General features: G+C 37.2%; 1 protein-coding gene across 2 annotated transcripts in view; it reads right to left on the bottom strand.

Annotated features, from left to right (window-relative positions):
- The window catches only part of ZNF407 (zinc finger protein 407), a 442,554-nt gene that overhangs the window by 116,478 nt on the left and 303,870 nt on the right, over nucleotides 1-22,206 (bottom strand). For both annotated transcript variants that reach the window (XM_054020189.1, XM_054020190.1), the window contains exon 8: nucleotides 20,748-20,926. In XM_054020189.1, the coding sequence (XP_053876164.1) occupies nucleotides 20,748-20,926 (179 nt within the window). The remainder of the gene's footprint in view (nucleotides 1-20,747; nucleotides 20,927-22,206) is intronic.

Here is a 22,206-nt window from a genome sequence, read left to right as displayed (position 1 = left end):
GTGTATCACACCTCTGTTTCCAAAGGCCATCTTGACTTATGCTTCTGAGGATCAGTCAGAATGTGTGTGGTCTATCAGCAAAGTGTTAATTCTGCAGGGTTTAGGGAAATAAAGAATTATGACCTGTGATTCCTCTTTTGGATCCCCATTTTCAACATGCACAGAGGGTAAGCCAGAATGTTGCCCTATGCTTATGGCAGCCATATGTACACATTCAATTAACGGCTAGAGACAGTCTGGAAATACCTCTTTTCTTCTTCATCTCTCAATATTACATCACATATGTATGTGGCAAGTTAGCAATAAATTAATTTTATTTATTCAATGAATGTTGGTGATTTAAGCAATGCTGTCTTTTCATGGTTATGCAAGCTAAAATAAATATATGGTTTCTGTTGTATATTGCTGGGTACTAAAGTTTAATTACATTATGAATTAAGTAATAATTCCACAAAATCATTTGTTAAAATCATCTAACACCACAACATATCAGCCATTACCTAAGGTAATGACCAATTTTGGGGTGAAGGTGTTATAAACGATAATGAATGGTTTATAGCGGTGATATTTAATTTAAAAAATGAAATAAAGTGTTTGAAAAACCATCTGTCACTACGCTGCCATCCATAGCTGCAGCGTGGAAGTTACTTATGGACACTATGCAGCGATGATGTTGTTGCTTGTATTGAAAGTTAAAAACAAAAGAATAAAAGAAAAAATGTAAAATGTATCCAAGAATATGCTGCTGTATATATACCATTTCCGAGTCAGAATTTTATGTGATCTGAAGGGGGGAAATGAAGCACAATAAAAATGGAGAAGGTTAGATTAATGAGAGAGTCATTAAAATAAAAAAGGTGGAGTTATATGAGAATATGAGAAATGGATTTATTTGACTTATTGAAATTAAACAAGTTATTTTAACAATAATTAAAATATTACATTTTACTAAGTTCAAGGAAAGATAGAAAAAAAATCTTTATGAAGAATATTTCAAATTGTCAGTTGCATTTTATAAAATGATTCATGATTTTCCCTGGTATCCTCTCTTTCAATTTTGGAATTTTAGTTGCTATATATTATAATGGTATTTTAGCTATATAAGTAGTTTTCCACTCACTGTTCTCTTGCCTTTCAAGGAGACAAACTGTTTTTCTTTCCTTTAAATGAGCACAATAAAATGGGTAAGCTGTCTGGGAGAAAAAAACCAGACAAACTAGTGGTATAAAGCTCAATAGAAAAATGTGGTACAGACAAGAAGAGACGTAAAGCATGTTTACAGTACACCAACAGTTTATTCTACTGGTCAGGTTAAACTTAAAAGTGTTGCTTACCATTAGAATTATCATTAGCTTACGAAATAAACTCATTGTTATCCCTGCATCACCACTATCAACTTTAAAGAAAGTAAAAAAGAGAGATACATGCATGCAAAATTGTAGTATAAAAATAACAACAATTCTATAACACAGAAATTTAATTCATTCTCTTGAAATATAGGGCCCAATCTTGCTGTCCATGCTCTTGAGAACAGTTCAACTCAAGTCAGTGGGTCTACTTGAATAAGAGTTACTCCTATATAAAGGTGGCAGGATTGGGACATATTTTCTTTTTTATTAGAGTAACTTTCAACTCTTTAACTAGCATTTATATATCTTCCAGAACAGTTTGTAACTTCCAGAAAGCCATACCAGTTATGAAAAGCACGGTGTAAAAAGTCAGCTAAGTGAAAAATAGAATAAAAATGTAAACTACAGATACATTTAGAAAAGTTAAAGCTTTGAAAGATTTCCATGTCCCTGGTTGGTGTAGGCAAACCAATGGATTGCCTTTCTGTCAGGCAAGTACTGATGGAGATAAATGTAAAGGCTGTGGTGCACTCCTAATTTTTACACATAAATTGCAACCAGAGCATGGATTTATGCTTCAAGGCAACCAGATTTCTCCTTGTGTACATTTAAACACGGCTGTTGCACTCATTCCATTTTGTTTAAACGCCTTTAAAACCAAACACAGGCTTTGCCCCTTCCTACACCCCTGCTAATTATATACTTTTTTGTTTGAAGAAGCAAGCCCTTTATTGCTCATAATTTCAGCTATCACTTGCTTGGGCACCTTCTGCAGATCAATAGCACCTAGTTAAGTGAATGAAAAGGCTAAATGTGATCGTCGCTTGCAATGCAAGGTTGTGTGTTTTTTCCCCCTTGAGCTTTTAAGTGCTGCTCTTGGGTTTCATTTTAGAATACTAAATTCCAGTCTCAGGTATTTAGTAGCTGCACATTCAGAGCCTTTTGTCTTAAATTAAATATCTGTCATTTTTAAAGTCCAGAATACTGACATAGGTTATAATAAAAACTAGCGTGCAACCTGCAATTTTACAGATTCCATTGCTGGTGGCCATACATCTTTGATGGCAAAACTACATTGGCTGTAGCACCATAAAAATCAATAAATATTAACCTTTTCTGACACTTTCTGCATGGATGCTTTATCAATTGCTGTCAGGTGATAGAACAGTCAGTGATGTACTGTATTTTTCAGCTAAGAATCTATAACAAACTTAGAAATCAATGGAGATTAACAAGCTTTTTAATACAAAAATTACCAATAGACTTTCAGTTCCCTATGATAAAAACAAAACCAAACAATGGTACTATATGATAAAATATTCACCATGGATTCTCTTAATAGTGTATAAATCTGAACTGAATATTTTAAAGAGAATTTAAAACTAAAAATATATTTGTGTGTCACAGATCAAGTAAATCCACTTTTAAACTTCATGTCACAATCCTTACAACAGATGTAGGATAGAGAGAAAAATAAAAAAACATCCAATTACATAAACCTGTCTCCCAACTTCAATTACCAACCCACAACTCGGACTTTGTTGAAAAACACTTAAATACTTGACATAATTTCTAATGGTTCTGATGGAAGCAGAAAAAAAGTTTAGTTGAAAGTAAAAATAAGCATTTCAGGTTGCCTAAACCACCCATCTAGTACAGCTGCAACAGTAAAACATTCAGTTCTAATCTTACGCAGCCTTAAGGCTTTCAATTATTGGAAAACATCTCCCTCTATACAACCCATACTATAGTGAACTACTGAAAATATTGCAGTGTGTTCAGTTTATAGAAACTGTTCTTCCTGTGCTGCATGTCGGAGTTCTTCCTAGATAACACTGAACTTACGTGCCTAATTTTGTTTTTTGATGTTTTTAGTTTCCAATTACATATTAGGAAAATTTACTAAGGTCAAGGCCAATCGCTGTCAATAGGGATCCACCTACACAGAGCATTAAAATGTGTTTAATACAATCAACACAGGTCTTGCTAAAACTATTTATGACACGGTTTGGCCAGGTATATGGACTGAGTAAAAGCACTATTTTAAAAAAAGCATTTTCTACAGACCTAGACGAGAACACAAGTTCTCAAACTATTCTAACATGGGCCCTGCTCCTGCTACCACATGAACAACTTTATGTGCACGATTAGTTCAATGGGACTACTCATATGCACAAGTCTTTGCAGAATGAGGGACAAATTGTCTTAGAAATCAATTTCACATATAGCTCTTTCTAAACAGACATGGTTACACTATGATTAAATATGACTGGACACAGGAGGCAATACTTCCGTTTAATCCTTTTAAATGTTAGTATTAAATAGCAAAGCCTAACCAAGAGTGTAGACATTCACATTTCATCAACGTATTAGTCTTAGACTTGAATGGTGAAGTCAGTATCAGATGTACAACAACTTATGAAAAAACAAGTAGCTGCTTTGAGAAGTGTAGTGTTGTGTCAATGGCAGCTAAAATCAAATACACTAAAAGCTTTATTATCAAAATCTCTAAAATGTAACTGAAGAGAAGTACAATTTTACATTTGTCATTGCTTTTAGTAACATTTGTATTTTTCTCTTATTCCAACAAAAAAAAAAAAAACCCCTTTTTCTGTCAATCAGTGTCAGGAACAATCAAAAGTCTCAGCAGAACTATACAATATTCTCTCTTTTTGGATCACAAATTTTAAAGTGATTTTAAAAGAAAATTAATGGCAAAAATAACTCTAATCAGTTCACTTCACCCATTAATGTTAACATGACAGGATACGTATTGGTTTTCAAAATGATGGTTTGGGAGAAAAAACAACTGTCATTTTAGCTGAAGGCAGAGCTTACAAACTGACAAACTATAAAGAGAGTTTTTGAAAATAAAAACAAAAATCAAATGCATCTATCAGTGTTTCATTTCAAATTTGAGACTTGTCACATGAAAACATTCTTTCCACGTAATGTACAGCAGACTCACCGGATAAATGATGGGCGTTCACCTTACCAACAGGGCAATCATCAGGTCATGATGTATTTTTATGAACCTGCACAGTCACCTCTCAAAAAGTGCTTCATGCTCAAATCCGAATTACATTATAAAACGCATGCTCCTGAAACATCAAACATTATTCCTGCCCCCCACTGGATGCATGAAAGTTACAACAGTTTTACTGCAACCTTTCAAGGATAAGAAGCCCTGCTCTCTCCATAAAGTTATCTTTAAATAATTCTTTCCCAGCATTCTCAATGGTGAAGAACCTTACTACTTACTCATTTTAGTCCAGGCTCAAATAGCATCCCCCAAGCTTTCAAATTTTTCTCTTCAACAGGTGCCTCTGCTCCACTCCATTTTGGAAATCATAGCTTTCCACTCAACATCTGCCATCCAGGTATAAAAAACAGCTGTTTTTTTTAAATAAGGAAAATGGCTTTACAGTTTCCAATTGATTTCCTCCTGTGACTGTTAATGACTGTTTAACTGTCTTTGTAAAGTCTACCCTTATTTGAACATAATGATTTCAAACTTTGGATGTCCAACAGATACACTGCTTTTCTGCTTAGTTCATTTGTTTTATATTCTAAACTTTTATCATTTTGTTCTAAATTTGAAATCCCTATATACATCAAAATAAATATGTCTGCTTAACTGGTCAATATCATGAGCTGAAAGGTTTAAGGAATAGTTTATGCATTGAACAACCCTGAACTTTAAAAATAAAGAGATGGTGGAGGGTTATATTTTACTATTGTTTTAGCTCTGCTGATATATGATATACGTAAGGCTAGATTTTAATTACAGCTGGCAGATTTCATGATTCTCATATTTTGAAAAATAGGTTCATGACTTTTAACATTTTCAAATTTTTGCACAAGTGGATGGATGTAAGAGCAAACTGCTGAACAAACATCACAGAGAGTCTTGAGAGATGCCAAGTTAAACCCTGTATGCTGTGAAGGCTAATGGAATGACCTCACTGCACATTAAGCAGTGGGGACTGTTGTCTGGCTTGTAGGAAAAGGTGTGTGGCCCCTTTTAAAGCTAGACAGCCAGAGAGTGATTTGCTGTAGCAGCTTATCAGACCAGGTAAACAAGGAGACACTGACCCATCCCATACACCCACCCCCGGTTACCACCAGAAGAGAAAGGAGATTATTTGGGTCCAGCTTATCAGACCAGGTAAACAAGGAGACACTGACCCATCCCATACACCCTCCCCCGGTGACCACCGGAAAAGAAAGGAGACTATTTGGGTCCATGCTGGTGCAGGAAAAAGCCCTCTTTTATCTGGACCAGGCAGAGCAGCACCCTCTCTCCCACTCTTGGAAATAGCTAAATACCAGGTTTTGTCATGATCCACTGTGGGGATTATATGCTAGTCGCTCCTCTCTTGGAGGGCTGGAAAGGAATTTTTTTGCTCACTGCCAGATTGGCCAAGGTGAGGTGGGATTTTTTTTTGCATTCCCCATAGTGGGTTTGAGGCTTAGTTGGGACAAACATGAAACAGGCATTAGGCTATGATGTCGCAACTCATGATGTAAGTATGTGGCAAATGTCCAGTGCAGGTATTCTGTAGGGAAGAGACATGGTGATCAGATAAAATAGACTGGGAAAGAATTTAAAGGAGGTATCCTTTAAAGGAGCAAAAATTGGGGTAGGGGTGGGGCTACTGGGACTGGTACAGCAGGGAGCCAGCCCCCTCTCCTTTATAGCCCCCCCCCCCCCCATAACCCTCATTTGAGGGGGAAGTGGCCAGGTCCTAATAGGTAATGGACATCCAAAGTTTGAAATCATTATGTTCAAATGAGGGTAGACTTTACAAAGTCAGAGAGTTCCTCATTCACAGTTACAGGAGGAAATAAATTGGAAGATGTAAACCAATTTTCCTTATTTAAAAAAAGCAGCTGTTTTCTATATCTGGATGGCAGATGTTGAATGCAAAGCTATGATTTCCAAAGTGGAGTGGAGCAGAGGCACCCCTTGAGGAGAAACATTTGAAAGCTTGAGGTATGCTGGGGACCTGGATGGGCAAAGGGAGGGGGCTGACAGCAGCCTCCCCTCCCCCACCCCCCAACCCGGTATGTGTAAATGATTATGGAATTACCTGCACTGTATACTTTTAACTGCAGGGTACTCCCTGACAATTAGAAATAAAATTGTGGTCTAATTAAACCACATCCAGTGTCTCCTGTCCTCCAGCATGGCCGGACAAAGAAGAAGCTCAGCAACGAACAATATAGTGACACAAAGGACCAGAATAATGGACTGTTAGGGCCAAATCTCGCAGTCCTTAGTAAGGCTAAATTTCCGATTGCATTAAAAACTTTTATGCCAGTAAATTTACTCTGTTTGGCATATACATGTTTTGTGGTACAAACTCATGTCCATGGACTTTAGACATTTTAAAACTATATTCCCCAAAGTTCACCCTTTTCTTTCTGATTACCTCCTTGACATTTAAAAAAAAAAAAAACTATTGTGACAGAATTTTTTTTCATTTAAGTGGTTAAATAGTTGCTGCCAAGAATTTTCAAACTCCAATTATCTGAATGTCAGCTGTGCACTCTGAATCCAAAATTCAGATGAAATGAATTTCCAGAATCTGAAAGATTTGGATGTCTCCTGAGCCAAAATAATTAGGGTTTATTTTTGTCACTATCACAAGATGCTCTTTGCTTCAAAGTAGATATTTTGATTTTTTTGGAAATCTTCTGGAGATGAAGTTCTAGGTATTTACACCTACTATTATTTCCTGGTCTTTGGACAGATGCAGTAAGATAGAAACCAGAATGCACATTTTTGGCAAGAGGTACAGGTACAGACAGGTACAAACGTACAGTAGTAATGTAGCAGCTGTCCTAATGCCTTGTTTGCAGACGCATTGACCACCCCTACATTTCAATTCCTAAATATCAGATAGTAACCGGCTTTGACCTTTAGTTACAGAGCATCAAGCTTTCCCTTAAAAACCTTCTGGTAACAATCACCTAGGTTGTTGAAATTTGTTTTGAAAAAGAGAGGTGTCATGAATAATATTAATAATATTAGCTGATTGTACAGTAGTTGAAAATATTTTTCATTGTGTGCTAAAAGACCAGCTTACAATTTTGCCTCCGTACATCTTATCCCCACCTTTCTGAAGACAATGGAACAAATTAACTGTTGATGTAAATGGGTAAAATTTCACTGAAATCAATGGAACTACATTCAATTCTACCAGCAGTGAATTTAGTCCAATGACTAGAAGTCTAGATCAGTTATTGACATTTTCCAAAGACTACAGACCTCTATGTTTATTTACACTAAGGCTCCTTTGTAATTTATATGTCACTTGCACCCATTTTATGGCTCCCTTATTGCCAGGGCATATTATATGAGAATTAAATAATATAGCTAAAGGAGAAAACAATCTATGTGAATTTAGCAGTGGTCTTAAAGGTCCTTTATATTGCACATTCTCTTCATCACTTTTACCAGATTCTTATATTACAGTATTGATGAATATATTATACTGTGTTTGAACACGATTAATAGAGGACATGTGTAAAAATATTCCTTTGGAATTCAAGATATTTTATCTGCCTTTTTGGAACTGACCCACTATATGAGCTTATGACATTGCACAAAAACTACACAGTACAGTACCATAATTTCATTTCATATGTTAACCAAGAACAAGGAAGCAGCCTTCCTTCTATGGGATTTCTCCCTATCCCCACTTTCTTTAGTGCAAACAATTATAGACAAGCTCCTCTTTGAACTGATAATTTTTTAGAGGTCATTCAGCCCATAATTTCAGGTCCCAGTCACTATCCTGATGGTCCTTCTTATGAAATTGGACCCAGTGGGAATGTTTTTCCCCTCTGCTTAGTCTATGGGTCAGCATTTTCCTTCCCTTGTACTTCTTAATTCCCTTAAGTGGCAATTATTTAAGGCACAGTTAGAGAAGGTGCAATCTACATTCATCCAATAAAACCTAAATATTAAAAAGGACAGAAAAATCCAGGCTGGTTACTAAGGATATATGGAACAGCATTTAGCATTTGAAAGGTACCAAAGACCTGGCAAATGAAAAAATGGGAAACATTATAAAGAGCTATTGGAAGTATAATGTAAATTAGAAAAGTAAAAAAGAGTAATATGTGTCAAATAGACAAAGTATCTTAATTACAAAAGGTTAATAACCAAGATTCAGAGTCAAGAAATACTGGTTTGGTATACATCTAATCAGAGAAAGCAAACAAAAGGAAATCCTAAATAAAAACTTTTTAGCATGGAGTGCCAGGGTTTAGTGAGTCACCACAGTGATTATTGTTGAGGGCCCAGCTACTCACCAAGGTTCCAATCTAGCAAATGAGAATATATATAACTGATTTCAGTGGACTGCTCACATGCTTAACTGCTTTGCTGGATCAGGGCCTATTTATTCATATAATTCAATCACTAAAAGCCAATATTCAAGACTTGAGATGAGACCGAGTTGGAAGACAAATTAAAGCAAATTGCATACAAATATATACTAATCAGTTCAGTTACAGCAAATAGTATACTTTTTTAGTGCAGGTAACTGTATGGTAGTATATGCACCTAAAAGGACAGAAAGAAGGAAAATATGCAATATGATCAGGAAGGAGATAGGAGCACTGCTGAAGGACAAAATAAAAAGCACGCTCTGTACAATATACAGCTGTAGTGAGAAAGGCTAACAGGTGGTTACATTATGTAGGCAATAATATACTCTAAGATGTGGTTATACTGAAATATAGTGCCCCCAGGTCTTGGGAGCATTGTCACTTTAAACACTCAAGCAGTGCAGTCATCTCTTCATAATTGTGATCACACTACAGTATTGTTATGCTTTTATATTAAATTTACAGCTGCTATTTACAATTAAACTTGTAGTTTGACATTCTTCTTAAACGTTTTATTTATCTTATCAATACGTACACTTAGCTCACATGAAAACAGAATGACTATATTTCCTATGAATCCACCATAACTTCAGATTGTGTAATGGATTGGGATATCCACTCATAAAAGAGTTTTTGCTAATAAGAAAACAAATTAATATTTTAGTAGTTTGGTGCATTCTACATTACAAAAAATCTGTATGACTCCGATGAAATAGTAGGTGTAGCTTTATTTCTGAATTCATATCTTTCTTGAAATAGTTCTTTATTTCATTGTTTTCTTCTTGGAACTTTTTTCTGACTATTCTAATTGTCTATTGTTGTATTTTATCTTTTCATAGTCTTTGAAAGCTCTGATAATTCAACACTAAACTATAATTTTATTATTTAAATTTAGTGTATGCTATTTATTATGCATATGTATACTCTAGCAAAATTCAACATTCATGTCTTTTACAGTTGAGGTGACTTGTCTTGAGGGATTTTTTGTACATCTATATTATAATATTTCATCTTTGCGTTTAAAGTTTTATGCTAAGTACATACTATTTTTAGCTCCAAATAAGGCAATAAAATAGTGTTTGATATGTTCCGCATGAAGGATGACTTTATCTATAAATGTAATGGACTAATGGCTTGCCTAGAAGAGGAGTCTGATCACCTTTTAATCAATGATTCTGCGATTTATGTAGGATGGGAAATGTTTTTCGTGCACTCCAGCTGGAGCTCAGCACATGGTTGGCAACTTGAGAAGTTTTTGGAGCAGGTGCTTTGTTACAGCCTAGTCCCCTGAGTGTTGTGGGGTTGACTGCTAAAGTGCTCAGGTACGACACGTAGTTTAAGAGACGGCTGCTCAACCGGGACTTTCAAAAGGGCTCAGAGGACTCTATGTGCTCAGCAAGGTGCCTCTGCCTTAGTTGTGTCAATGGTGCCTTAAGGCCTGGTTTAACAAAGTAATTAAGAACATACCTAATTTTAAGCACACAAGTAGTCCTGTTGACTTCAATTAAATGCAGAGGAATAATAACAGATAAGAGAGTGAAGGAGCTAGCATTTGCTAAGGGACTTGTAGGCTAAGAATGGGCAGGAGGCGGACTATAGGAGAGTTGCAGGACAGCATGCCTTGAGGGAGAGAGAAGGTAGCGGTCTGAAGAAGAGTATTTCTAGGGGTATGCTACATAGGGTAGAGACTATGCCAACTACTGGCTGCAGAATCACATTCAACCATGCTATGAACCGTATTTTTGAAGCAAGTAAGGGAAAAAAGGAGGCCTATCTGGCTAGCCTTAGCTCAGAGACACAGAAGACACCAAAACCCTCCGCAAAAGGTCAATAAGCCAAAGGAAACCTTCCAACACATCATGGAGGCACAGGTTGTCCAGGAGTAAACGCTCACCCTGGAAGATAACATATACTCACGTGATGAGCTCTGGGTAGGCCTGGAGAGTGAAGCACAAAGGATGTGCTGTCAGTCCCCATCAGGATCATTACCACCCTTGGTATTCCAGAGGATAATCACAGACTCACATGTATAAGCCAATCTAATCCCTCATTCTACCTCTGGCACTTTCTAAATGCCATGGTGACAAGGACTAGAAGATAACCTGTGAAATTGGGACATGGAAACAAGTTTGAGGGGCTGTACACTCATCAGTCTTCTACAGAAAAATCTACAGAGTTATGTCAGTGATGCTGACATAACTCTGGGCCTCGGCTTTACAGCATTAAGAAGGACAGAATTTAAAAATGGAGAATTCTGAGTGTCAAGATGTTAATATTGGGAAATGTTGATATAGTTTATGTTATGTAGCAATCACCCTTGAGGAGCAAGGTATATATAGAGGGACACTGATCAGAGCATACAGATATGTGGCAATGTTGCTACATGAAGTGACAGAAACACTCACATAGTCCTGGTGTAATCATTAATATGGTGTCCAGAGCCCTAATTTCCATAATGGTGGACATAGGAATGATTTGTAGGACTTATCTATCCCATAAGGTTTGCATAGGAACTCCACAAATACAGTGCTACTGCCAGTGCTACCCATCTAACAGGCTGATGAGGGAGGTGGCCATGGACCTGCATTCACCTCAGCACCTCTAGTCGATGGAAGAATGGCGCACAAGCTGACAGTAGCTCCCCCTACTTCAAGTCACTCAACAGCAACACCTGTTGGCTGATCTGACTGACAGGATGAGGTAGAAATTCAGCTCAGCCTTTGTTGCTCTGAAACAGTGGCTACACAGACCACATATGCAGTTTATAGTGAGGGAAAGGAAAAAAAGGCTCCATGATCTCAACAGGGTTTCACCCCACCTGCTATTTAAAAAGGTCAAATCCTATAGGTAGAGCCCTACCAAATTCACAGTCCACATTGGTCAATTTCATGGTCAGAGGAATTTAAAAATTGTAAATATTCTGATTTCAGCTATTTAAATCTGAAATTTTACACTGTTGTAATTGTAGGGGTCCTGACCCAAAGAGGAGTTGTGGGGGCGTCGCGGTAATGCTACCCTTACTTCTGCGTTGCTGCTGGCGGCAGCGCTGCCTTTAGAGCTGGGGACCTGGAGAGCAGTGGCTGCTGGCCAGGATCCCAGCTCTGAAGGCAGAGCTGCCGCCAGCAGCAGCACAGAAGGAAGGATGGCATGGTATGGTATTGCCACCTTTACTTCTGTGCTGCTGCCAGCAAAGCTGGGCCCTCAGTCAGCAGCCGCCACTCTCCAGCCGCCCGGCTCTGAAGGCAGCAGTGCGGAAGTAAGGATAGCATCGTTTGGTCTTGCCCTCCTTATTCTGTGCTACTGCTGGCAGGGCGCCCAGCTCTGAAGACAGCACAAAAGTAAGGGTGTCTATACTGCAACCCCCCTAAAATAATCTTGCGATCCCCCTGCAACTTCCTTTTGGATCAGGACCCCTAATTTGAGAAACACTGTTCTCCCCCCGCGAAATCTGCATAGTATAGGGTAAAAGCACACAAAAACCCAGATTTCAAACGGGGAGACCAGTTTTCACGGTCCATGATGCGTTTTTCACAGCCGTGAATTTGGTAGGGCCCTACCTATAGCTGTTTTCTCAGACTTTAAAGCCTAGTGCTAGAAGAGAGTGACAAAAATAATCAAATGGATTTTACATAGCTTAATTTTCTGTGAAATACAATACAATACAAAGTAATGTACATAGGTTGCAAGAAACCTAGCTTCCTCCTTTACAAACAGAAAATCATTTATGCTAGGTTTTTATTTCAAGCACACACTAAAATTACTATTCTTCACTAAAGAGGAAAAGGACTGTCTGCCAATCAATCTGACATGTTATTGAAAGACTGGCACTAATAGCTGTGACAAGAGCGAACCTGTTTGAAGCAGAGCTGTTGCTGCTGCTCTTTTTTTTTTTTTTTTTTTTTTTACGTATAGCAGCCATCAAAAATACTGTTTTATCTAGGTAGGATCCCAAGCAATATTCTGCTACAGTAATAGTTTCTAGTTGACTTGAGTATCTATTATAACAACAGATTTTTTATTTTGTTTTTAAAATTACAGCATTTAAAACATATTTTTCTCTTTTGTGGAAATATAAAATATCAATGAAATTGTACCAAGGAAAAACTTAAACATGGCGGCAAACAAGATTATATATCCAAGGCAAGAAATATAGTTCAAGGCAAGAAATACAGTTTTGTATATGCACCCAATCGGCTTCTGTATTTCAACCTGTTAATTAATATGCAGCATATGATTTAATGTTTTTCTGGTTTGATGAATTCAAATACATGAGATGAAATTAAACTGGTTAGTGTAAATTTTCATTATTCAATTCCCCCGCCCCATTTTCCTATTTTTATTTTCAAATGTAACAGTTAGAAAAAGGATGTTAAAGAAAAAGGGAGCAAGAAAAGAAACAAAATGTTAAGAACAGAAACAAAATTGCCAGAACAATAGTGTAATTGTTATGTTATGATATTGTGTGTGTTCAATTCACATTCTGAATAAGACTGCAATTTCCACTTGGTAATCCAGTTATACCTTGATAAAATCACATAATAGATCACACTATAACTTTTAGCAATCAATTTTTCCCCTTAATAATTTGATAAATGTAGCTGTCAAGTGGGATAAAGATCACAATTTTATTTGGGCTTAACTATTTGAACTTTCAGGATTCCATTCATGAATATTGCAACTGTTGCAACTGATAGGATCGCAATTTTGTCCCTTGTTGATGATGTAATCACACTGAAGTTTGCCTGTGTAACCTTGTTTCTCAGAAGCTAAGGAAACTGCAAGAGAAATTTATGTGGGGCACAGAAGCGTACAAAGTTTTGGAAGGCTCACTAGTAATAGCTTAGAAAGAGGTTTCCTATATTTATCAGTGAATGAGACTTCATTGGAAACTTTTCCTTTTATTCATCATACTCTGGAAAGAATTAAAAACACAGCTATAGTACTTTCCCCCTAAACCAAAATAGAAAAGAGCAGGATGAAGGCCTAACGTACTAAACAGATGATTCATTGAACTGCCTTCCCATGAATTTCTGATCTAAGGCGCCAATAATACAGTAGGGACACTGCCAACAAAAAGGCTGCATTTCAGTAGGGTTCTTTTAACATCTTTTTTTAATGAATGTTCTCACGTATTTTATGGAGAATTTAACTACATACTAGAAGGAAAATTATTTTAGGCAAGTATATCTGCAGTCAGACAAAGGACTTGTCTACATGGAGACACTCATCCAAATTACCTTTTAAAGTGAATTAATTAAACCCCTTTAAACCCCTGTATGAATGCTGTTACTCAGAATTAAAGCGTCCTTAATTCGGTTTAGCTTAATTCACATCCAAATTAATCTTTTTTTAAATATGCTATATGGAGCTTTATGTGCTCAAAGTTCCATACAAATAATTAATCATAATAGCTAAGTAAATTAAACATTCCTGCAGCTATTTTACAGATGGGGAAAAGGAGGCAGAGAGCAAGCTGACACACAGCAAGGATTAGAACTCAGGATCTTCTGACTTTTAACCCCCCTGCTCATTCTTGGGGATCATGCTGCAAACAAACATAACGACAGGAGAAAAACTCATAGGACCATCATGCTTCCAACCTTCCACTCCTAGGAAAAATCACTGAGAAAGTATTAACAACAAAGTCCCAACAACATGTGACATGTGCCATGACAGCATGGGAGCACTAAAGGACAGCCTCTTTATGACTATGGATAGTGATCACATCTCAGTGCTCATACAACTCGACAAGCTTTTGAAACAGTTGTCCACATTTGCATGACACAGCTAGCTGCCCTACAATAGCATCATTCCTCTCTAACAAGCCCAAGAAAATAGCGATAGGTAAACTGTTCCTCTTCCCTCAAAGGAGCATTTTACCTTCACTTTTAATATTTATATGAGACTATTTTGGAAAAATGGTGAAATGCTATGGTCTCTGCTGCCAATGATAGACTGGTGACACCAAGATGTACATCTAAGTATTCTTATAAGATGTCACAATGTTTACAAGAGAACAGCTCCTAGATGAAGAAGAAGTGGTTCAAACTGAACCAGGGTAATATCCAGTATTACTGTTCAGAAAGGGAGAAACACTTTGAAAAACAAGCTGGGATACTGTTCCCCCACCGCTTCCATCCAAGCCCTTCTGCTTCCTCCTCCCATATTTGTCAAAATGGTGCAAGGCTTCCTGGTCATCTCATTATTAAACCTGAATGATCATGTAGCATGAGTGATGAAAAATACTTTCCTCTTCCTCCTCCAGGATGCTTGGACATTTCACCCTGTACTCCCAGACAAGCATCTGTCCACAGAGATCCAGGCATTTGTCACCTCCCAACTGGACTTCTGTAATACATTTTTCCTGATGCTGAAGGTTGATGTAATGCAGAAGCTCTAACTTCAGCAGAAAGTGGCCACCTACTTTCTCAATGAGAAATGACTCTAAACAGATCAGCCCGGTGTCTTGGTCTCTCTATTGGCTCTCAGTCCACTTCTGTTACTAATTCAAGGCCTTGGTCCTGATCTTCAAATTCCTTAACAGGTGAGAACCTGATAACATCAGAACTACAATTTTATCCATGGCCCACCAAGATAACTGAACTTCTCTGGGTCAACATAGCTTAAGATGCCCAACACAAAGTATCTGAGAGCAGGAGATAAAAAAATTCTTGATCCAGGGGATGTGGCTGTGGCATGAATTTTCAAAAGAGATTAGATTAACCCACAGTCTAACTGTAGGGCACAGTGCAAGACATTTTTCTTTGATAAGAGTCCTTTTTCCATAACTGAAAGTATTAGACACATAAAAAAACAAAACAAACAAACTAACAAAATCCACCAATGAATACCACTCACTCTCCTTCCCACAAACACTCTTGACACTACAGTGATGTGGACTATAGAAAACCCTAAAATACTTCAATGCATCAGAAACACAAATAACTACAGACCTTTCAAAAGTCTGCCCTTTGACCCCTGCTGATACCAAAGAGAAAGCAGGCTATAATTATCAATCAGTGCAGAAGAGGGCATATATGACTGATGGGAAGCAGTAAAAATCTTCCAAGGGGCTCATGTGGAAGAGAAACATTTTAAACACACACACGCACATGCACACTTTATGAATCTTTGAATCTCTGAATTTTCAGATGGTAAATTGGAGGGCAGGGACTGCCTTTGTTTGTGTTTTGCTGAGAGCATCATTGGCTTGTAAGTAAATAATAAAAAGAATAATATATTCTTTAAAATTTCTAATAAATATCTACAATACACTTCAAAATTATTAACAAGCACATCTTGGCATGGTGCATATTCTTCCTTAATTCTTCTGGAAGAAGAATGAGGGATATTGCAGACAACCTTTCAGATGTTCTTGTTTGTAATTATTACTGGTAAGCAATAGTAATTAGTTGATGATAAAGCTGGAACTTACTGTGTCCTCAGTTTTTACTTCATCAGTAATACCACTCACAGGAAGGGGATAAAATAAAAGTGCTATACAGTTGTAAAAGGACAGATCAGATTTTTTTCTGGTGCACTGTTAATAAAGAAAATATTGACTATAAGAGTAAGATTATTACTAGCTCATTTAGAATAACATCAAAAGAGGTCTAAATGGCACATTTACCTAACCCATTAGCACTTTTCAGGTGGAACTTGAAACAGCTAATAAGATATCAAAAGTTAGAAGTCAGTGAGTCACTCAGTAAGTGAATCAGAAGTGAGAATGCTATTAACCAAAGAATGTCATCAAAAGAGCCACCACCAGAAAACCCTTAACAAAGAGACTGTTTCATCGTGGCTCCAGATCCTTCCATCGGATGATTTTTAATTTGTAATTACAGATCTCTGTGTGTTTCTCAGTTATAACAATGAAAGATCATATTCCTTACATGAGGAACAAATGATCTTCCCGGTACTGCAAATATTGTCTGCTAGCCTCCCCTAACCTAGTACTAAAGTAGACTTTTTCCCCCTCTGTCCTTGGATAGTTGTAAAATCTATCATCTAGCTATGAATGAGAACCTTTTAGCAAATAAATGCTTATTGTGATTCACTGGATTTCTGCTCACAAAATTCCCAGTGCATAAATACTGCAGATACTAGAGAAAGTGGGCCAGAGAATACTTCAAGAGTAGGCATAAAACACTTTCAGGATTTTATACTACTGCATGATATTATACAGCACCACCCATCGTGAAATTTTCAAAAAAACAGAATTGTATGAAAAACTGTATATAAATAAAATAGTTAAATAATCTGGTTGAAATATAGCATTTGGGTTAACATGGACCATGTTTTAAGTAAATTTGTTTCAGCGATGGATTGGAGTTAAAACAGAATCTTTCATAAGCACATTTTTAAAAAAAAAGGTCTGCTGTTCAAATGCAGGGCCTTTTAAAGACTAAGTAGAAAGGATTAGAGAGAAAAATATTCTCTTTGATTACTACTGCTGTAAGAGGTGTAGGGGTATCTGTTGTGGTTTACTAAGGAATATAGTTGTAAGACTTTGACTGACTTTGTGGCAATTTATGTATTAATTCTTTGAGTTAGGAAGGATTGCAAACATTCCAAGTAGATTGGGCCACCATTTCTCACCCCACCTCACCCCTATGGATGTAGAGATTTCTGCATACAGGGCTAACCCCCACCCATCTCCCCCACTACTGGCCTCTCCCTCACAAGTATGGCTCCTTCAAGACACCCGCTACTATTGACCAAAACCCACCTATAATGTCACACTAGTAGCTATGTGGCGGAGTTTGTTAGAAGTTAGTGTTACTTCACTCAGCATTAACTGCCAATTGAAAATCCAACTGGACGCCTCTACCATCTCCAAGACAAATTGCTGTTGGATTCTATGGGTGCATTTCCTGCTATGTCCCAAATGTGCCCTGCAGCTCTAATACTGCTGAGCTCTGGCAGAGGGGCTTCTGAGGGGTCCCAGGACGTGCAGTATAATGATATGAACCTGGTACTTCTCCCTTTCCTCACAAGCGAGGTCCATGACTTCTAGTTCCATTATACTCAAAGCAGCAGAGGGGATGATTTTGCCCTTATAAAACAGCATTAGAACAAATGAAAGAGAAATACAGTCAAGTGAAACTAGAAGAAAAAATTGGTTTACGAGACACGTATACTCAAATTATCCTAAAGGGCTTTCTAAAGTAATGAAATATTGCTATTGTGGTTTCTCTGTAGGCAAATACAACAACCAGTAAGTGATCAATAACATGAATTGGACACTGACACAAGTGTTATTTTGGCAAGGATTGTTAGCCTATTCTTTTGACCAAATCTTGTGAAATCTTTAACTCTCAAATGGACAGCCATCAGAAATGGGTCAAAAAAGCTTGATTCAGCATCTGACCTGAAGGTTTGGTGGCACCTGTAAGCTCTCATGAAACTGGCACTTTCCAGAAGGACAGCATGGCAACCTACATGAAGTCACAGACAATTTCTAGAGATGATTGTTCTGCAAATGATATTGCGGCACAGTTGTTCTGTGTACCAATTCTGAAACAGACATTACTTAACAACACACAATTCTTACTAGTCACTGGTACATTTACACAATATCCTACTATGTCTCTAGCACTACGGGGTTTCTCCAGTACAAGAAATAGAGAACCATTGGTACAAAACATATTTATGACAATTTTCTCCCTGTTGCTAAGACAATCAGGGTGAAGAGCCTCAGCACAGTATGCAGCAATGAATAATTCACTCACATATACATACACTGCTGCATAGACAGTAGGCAAAGTTAGAAAGTTTCTACAGTTTTGAAAGCTTGTATAGGTTCTACCAATATTTCTCCATTACATGTATAAAGAATCTCTCTCAAACTGGTAAAAGCATTCAAAATGGAAGAAAATGTGTTATGTGTGACCGCTATAATAAGAGATTATAATTTCTGGATATAGGCTTCAAGTCCAATATTCATTTCCTATTATGTGAAACATGATCTCTTGTCTGACATATGTGAAATTGGTATTCAGCCAAATGGACTTTTGTTTGCACATCCAGGTTTTATCTAATACGTGCTGAAATGACATGATGAGTGGTTCCAGAATGGGCTAGAATACTTGACAAATGGAAAGACATAGCACAATTAAGCATACTGCCTCCATTCACAAAATGATGCAGTTGTTTAGAACATAGTAAGATTTTTTAAAATGTTGGGTGACTGCACATAAAGGTGCCAAGTGAAAGTTTTGTAACTTGTTACTTTGCATACAAGTTCCTAAGCTCTCCCTAATACTGGTGGGTGGTGTTACACACAGTCTTTAGGTGTGGAGGAGTCTTTCTAGAAAACTTTTCTTGACTGAATTTGGCCCCAAAAGGCTTTTACTTAACACAAGCACTTCAGTAGAAGCCCCATATCGGTATCACAGGCAGAATTTAGCCCTAGTAACCTCCTTTTCTCTAGCTGCCCTGACTCTCCCCTCTTTCCAACATTCAGCAACTAAGCTGTTTTTCACACTGCTCTGACTGCTCTCCCCCACCTATGACTGCCAAGTTCTCTGGCTCTTTCCAAATTGAAATCCAACTCCTTATCCTCGTGTTCAAGCTCTGACCCAGACTACATCTCTTCTTCTATTGCTCCTCATCTCCGCCACTCATTTTGATCTTTGTACCCTTTTTCTTGCTGCTCCCTACCCTTGGAAAGTCCCAACCTTCTTCTTCCTGTGTATCAGGCATCCTCACTGTCCTCCTTCAAATCCCTCTGCAAAACCCACTTTTTTGGTTTGCTTTCTTCCATTCTTGTGCTCTCTACTCCTTGTCCTACCTCAATCTCCAACTTAAAACTTCCAGAAAGTATCTGATTTGCTCATTATTTCTATACCTCACATTATTTTTATTTGTTTAGCTCTTTCCCCTGCTTGTTCTTGTTCTTTCTTTTATTTATTTTTATATTCTGTTGGTATTTAATTTTGAAAGTAAATTCTTTGGAATAAGGGGCCATGTGTAGTTTAAACTCTGTAAAGAACCATGCAAAGTAATGGTTCTATACAAACCATTTAAAAATAAATAATAATAACTTATAGAAGACAAAGCACAGAAAATCTTAATTCACATTTGTGTGCGAGTCCCTTGATGTCCTTCATATAGACCATGATCCAGCAAAGCTGCATGACTTTAAGTACACGAGTATCTCATTAACTTCAATGGGACTACTCACATACTTAAAGTTTAAGCAGCTGCTTGTGTATTTGCTGGATCAGGGCCACAGAACCCCAGTGCAGTGCTATGCACACAGCATATCAGCATTTTTTGTCTTAGCAACTTGTAGTATATAGTAACTTTCTTTACGTGTTTTTTTTTTGTTTTTTTTTTTTGAGGGGCACAGAAAATGATACTTTCATTTAGGGTAGTGAAGGACCAGAATGCACTCTGACACTAACACGCAACACAAAGGTAGGTAGAAGCACTAAGAGGAAAAGCAGACTGTGGTGTAGCTCTGTTACACATCTTATGAAACCAACAACATCCTATTCTTTTTAATTCTAGCAGCTTCTTGTTCACATAATACTAACAAAGTCTGCTTCTCTGCTGTTATATTGTATAGTGTTAAGTATTCAGCTGATTTTTGTGAACTCTCAGGAGTTTTGAAATACTGTATTAATTTAGCACCTCATTTCCTTATGTCGTTATGTTGTTCCACCTTTTTTTCTTAATAAGAACACAAAATATAAACAATACTTTTTCTACATGAATTAATCCAGGTTTCAAAGCTGGCCACCTAAACTGGATGGGAATATCTCCCATTTACACATGTAAACACAGAATGTGTGTGTGAAATGCAGATGGGTCTCAATACTAAATACGTCACCTTCATCCCTTGAAGTGGATTGAGGCCATTTTAAAATCATGCTTTTCTTCAGAATAAATGATAGCAACATAAAGGACCCAGAACTCCGATTTCAATCATTTAAGGGTGCTCATTTAGAAAAGTGACACATTTGTATACAAACAGGAGAATAGTCTTACCAGCATGCAAGTAAGCTAGATCAGGGTTTTCAATGTCAGGATGCAGCTCCTTCAGGTGGTTGCGAAATTCCACTGGGACATTGGTTCCATAGTCACATTTGGGGCAGTTATACATTTTTACTCCTTCATGCTTTCCTGTGTGTAAGATATGCTTACGGATATTTTCAGCGCAGTTAGACCTAAAAGGTGAAAAAAAAGAAAGAGTTAAATTATATTATATACGCACACATATGTAAGAAGGAAGGCCATCCAACAGTATTCAGGCACTGAAAATTAAATCCTGCTGTTATGATGGAGAGACAGTAGGGTCTCTACAGTTAAGGTAGTAACTAGTAACATTTTATGCCAGATCCTGACATACTCTTAACTTGCACAGAAAACATGTCTTCCAGCTGAAATCTCTGAAAGTGTGGAAGTTCCCGATTAATTATGAATCTGGAAGATTAAGAATTTTACAAAATGAATAGTTTTTTTTCACCTTTGCAAAAGTCTTCTAATATTTTTGGGGTGTGTGAGTGGGGAACATAATAGCTACAAAACTCCTTAACCTAGCAAAACTGATATTTGTTTGGCTTTTTTGAGCACCATGCCTTTAACTAGGGTCTAGGTGCAGGTAAGCATTGATGCTTATATTTAAAAGTTCACATGGAGTTCACATGAACCTTTACTACTAAGTTCATAGACCCCATTAGAGTCTTTGCAACTGATTTTGTAAGGATAGTCCATTAACTCCTGCAGAGCTTATAAACTCTACATAGTGATCTTGGGAGAGGGGAGAGGTTGTGTGTGTCAACTTTTCAAAGGCGTGCATGCCTAACTTTTGCATGTGCGTGCACAAAGACACACACACACGCCCTGATTTAAATCAGGGTTTGTCTGCCCACACAGGAGTTGGAATGTACAGAAGCCAGAGATGCGCCATTCATTTCACACACTTGAAAAATTTGGGCTCAAGGGTTTTTAACCTCATTTCCAAAAAAGAGTGATAAAAGGTTGCAGTAATAATGAATTTATATCCAAAAAAGTTTACCAAAATTCTCACCCCAAGTTTATACTTCAATGAGAATTTCCTGACTATTCAGTATGTATGAATTTAAAACAAAAAAACTACAACATCCTAGAAAGGTTTGTTAGTAGAAGTAAATGATATACGTTACCTGTATCAAAGCAAGGAATATAAGTGCTTCCATTTATTTCTGTTTGGGAATACTTTATTAATACTATAGACTCTATTTTCCCCTACATATTCTACGTGTCAGCAATTAAAGGACACTAACTTTACTCAAAAGTTAAATGGAAATCGTACAAAATAAGTTTAAAATGTGAATGGAAAAGAAAATATACAAATAAACAACATTTAAAATAAAAGTTCTAATAAAATGAGAATATAGTTCATGACACTAAAGGTGACATTCAGACCAAACTTGCCTATGGGGGAGCTTTGAGAATCTGGGCACCT

The sequence above is a fragment of the Malaclemys terrapin genome, chromosome 2 (assembly GCF_027887155.1).
Source record: "Malaclemys terrapin pileata isolate rMalTer1 chromosome 2, rMalTer1.hap1, whole genome shotgun sequence".
NCBI classification, from domain to species: Eukaryota; Metazoa; Chordata; order Testudines; family Emydidae; genus Malaclemys; species Malaclemys terrapin.
The sequence above is the reverse complement of the archived record's forward strand: the minus strand, read 5'-3'. Positions and strand labels throughout refer to the sequence as shown.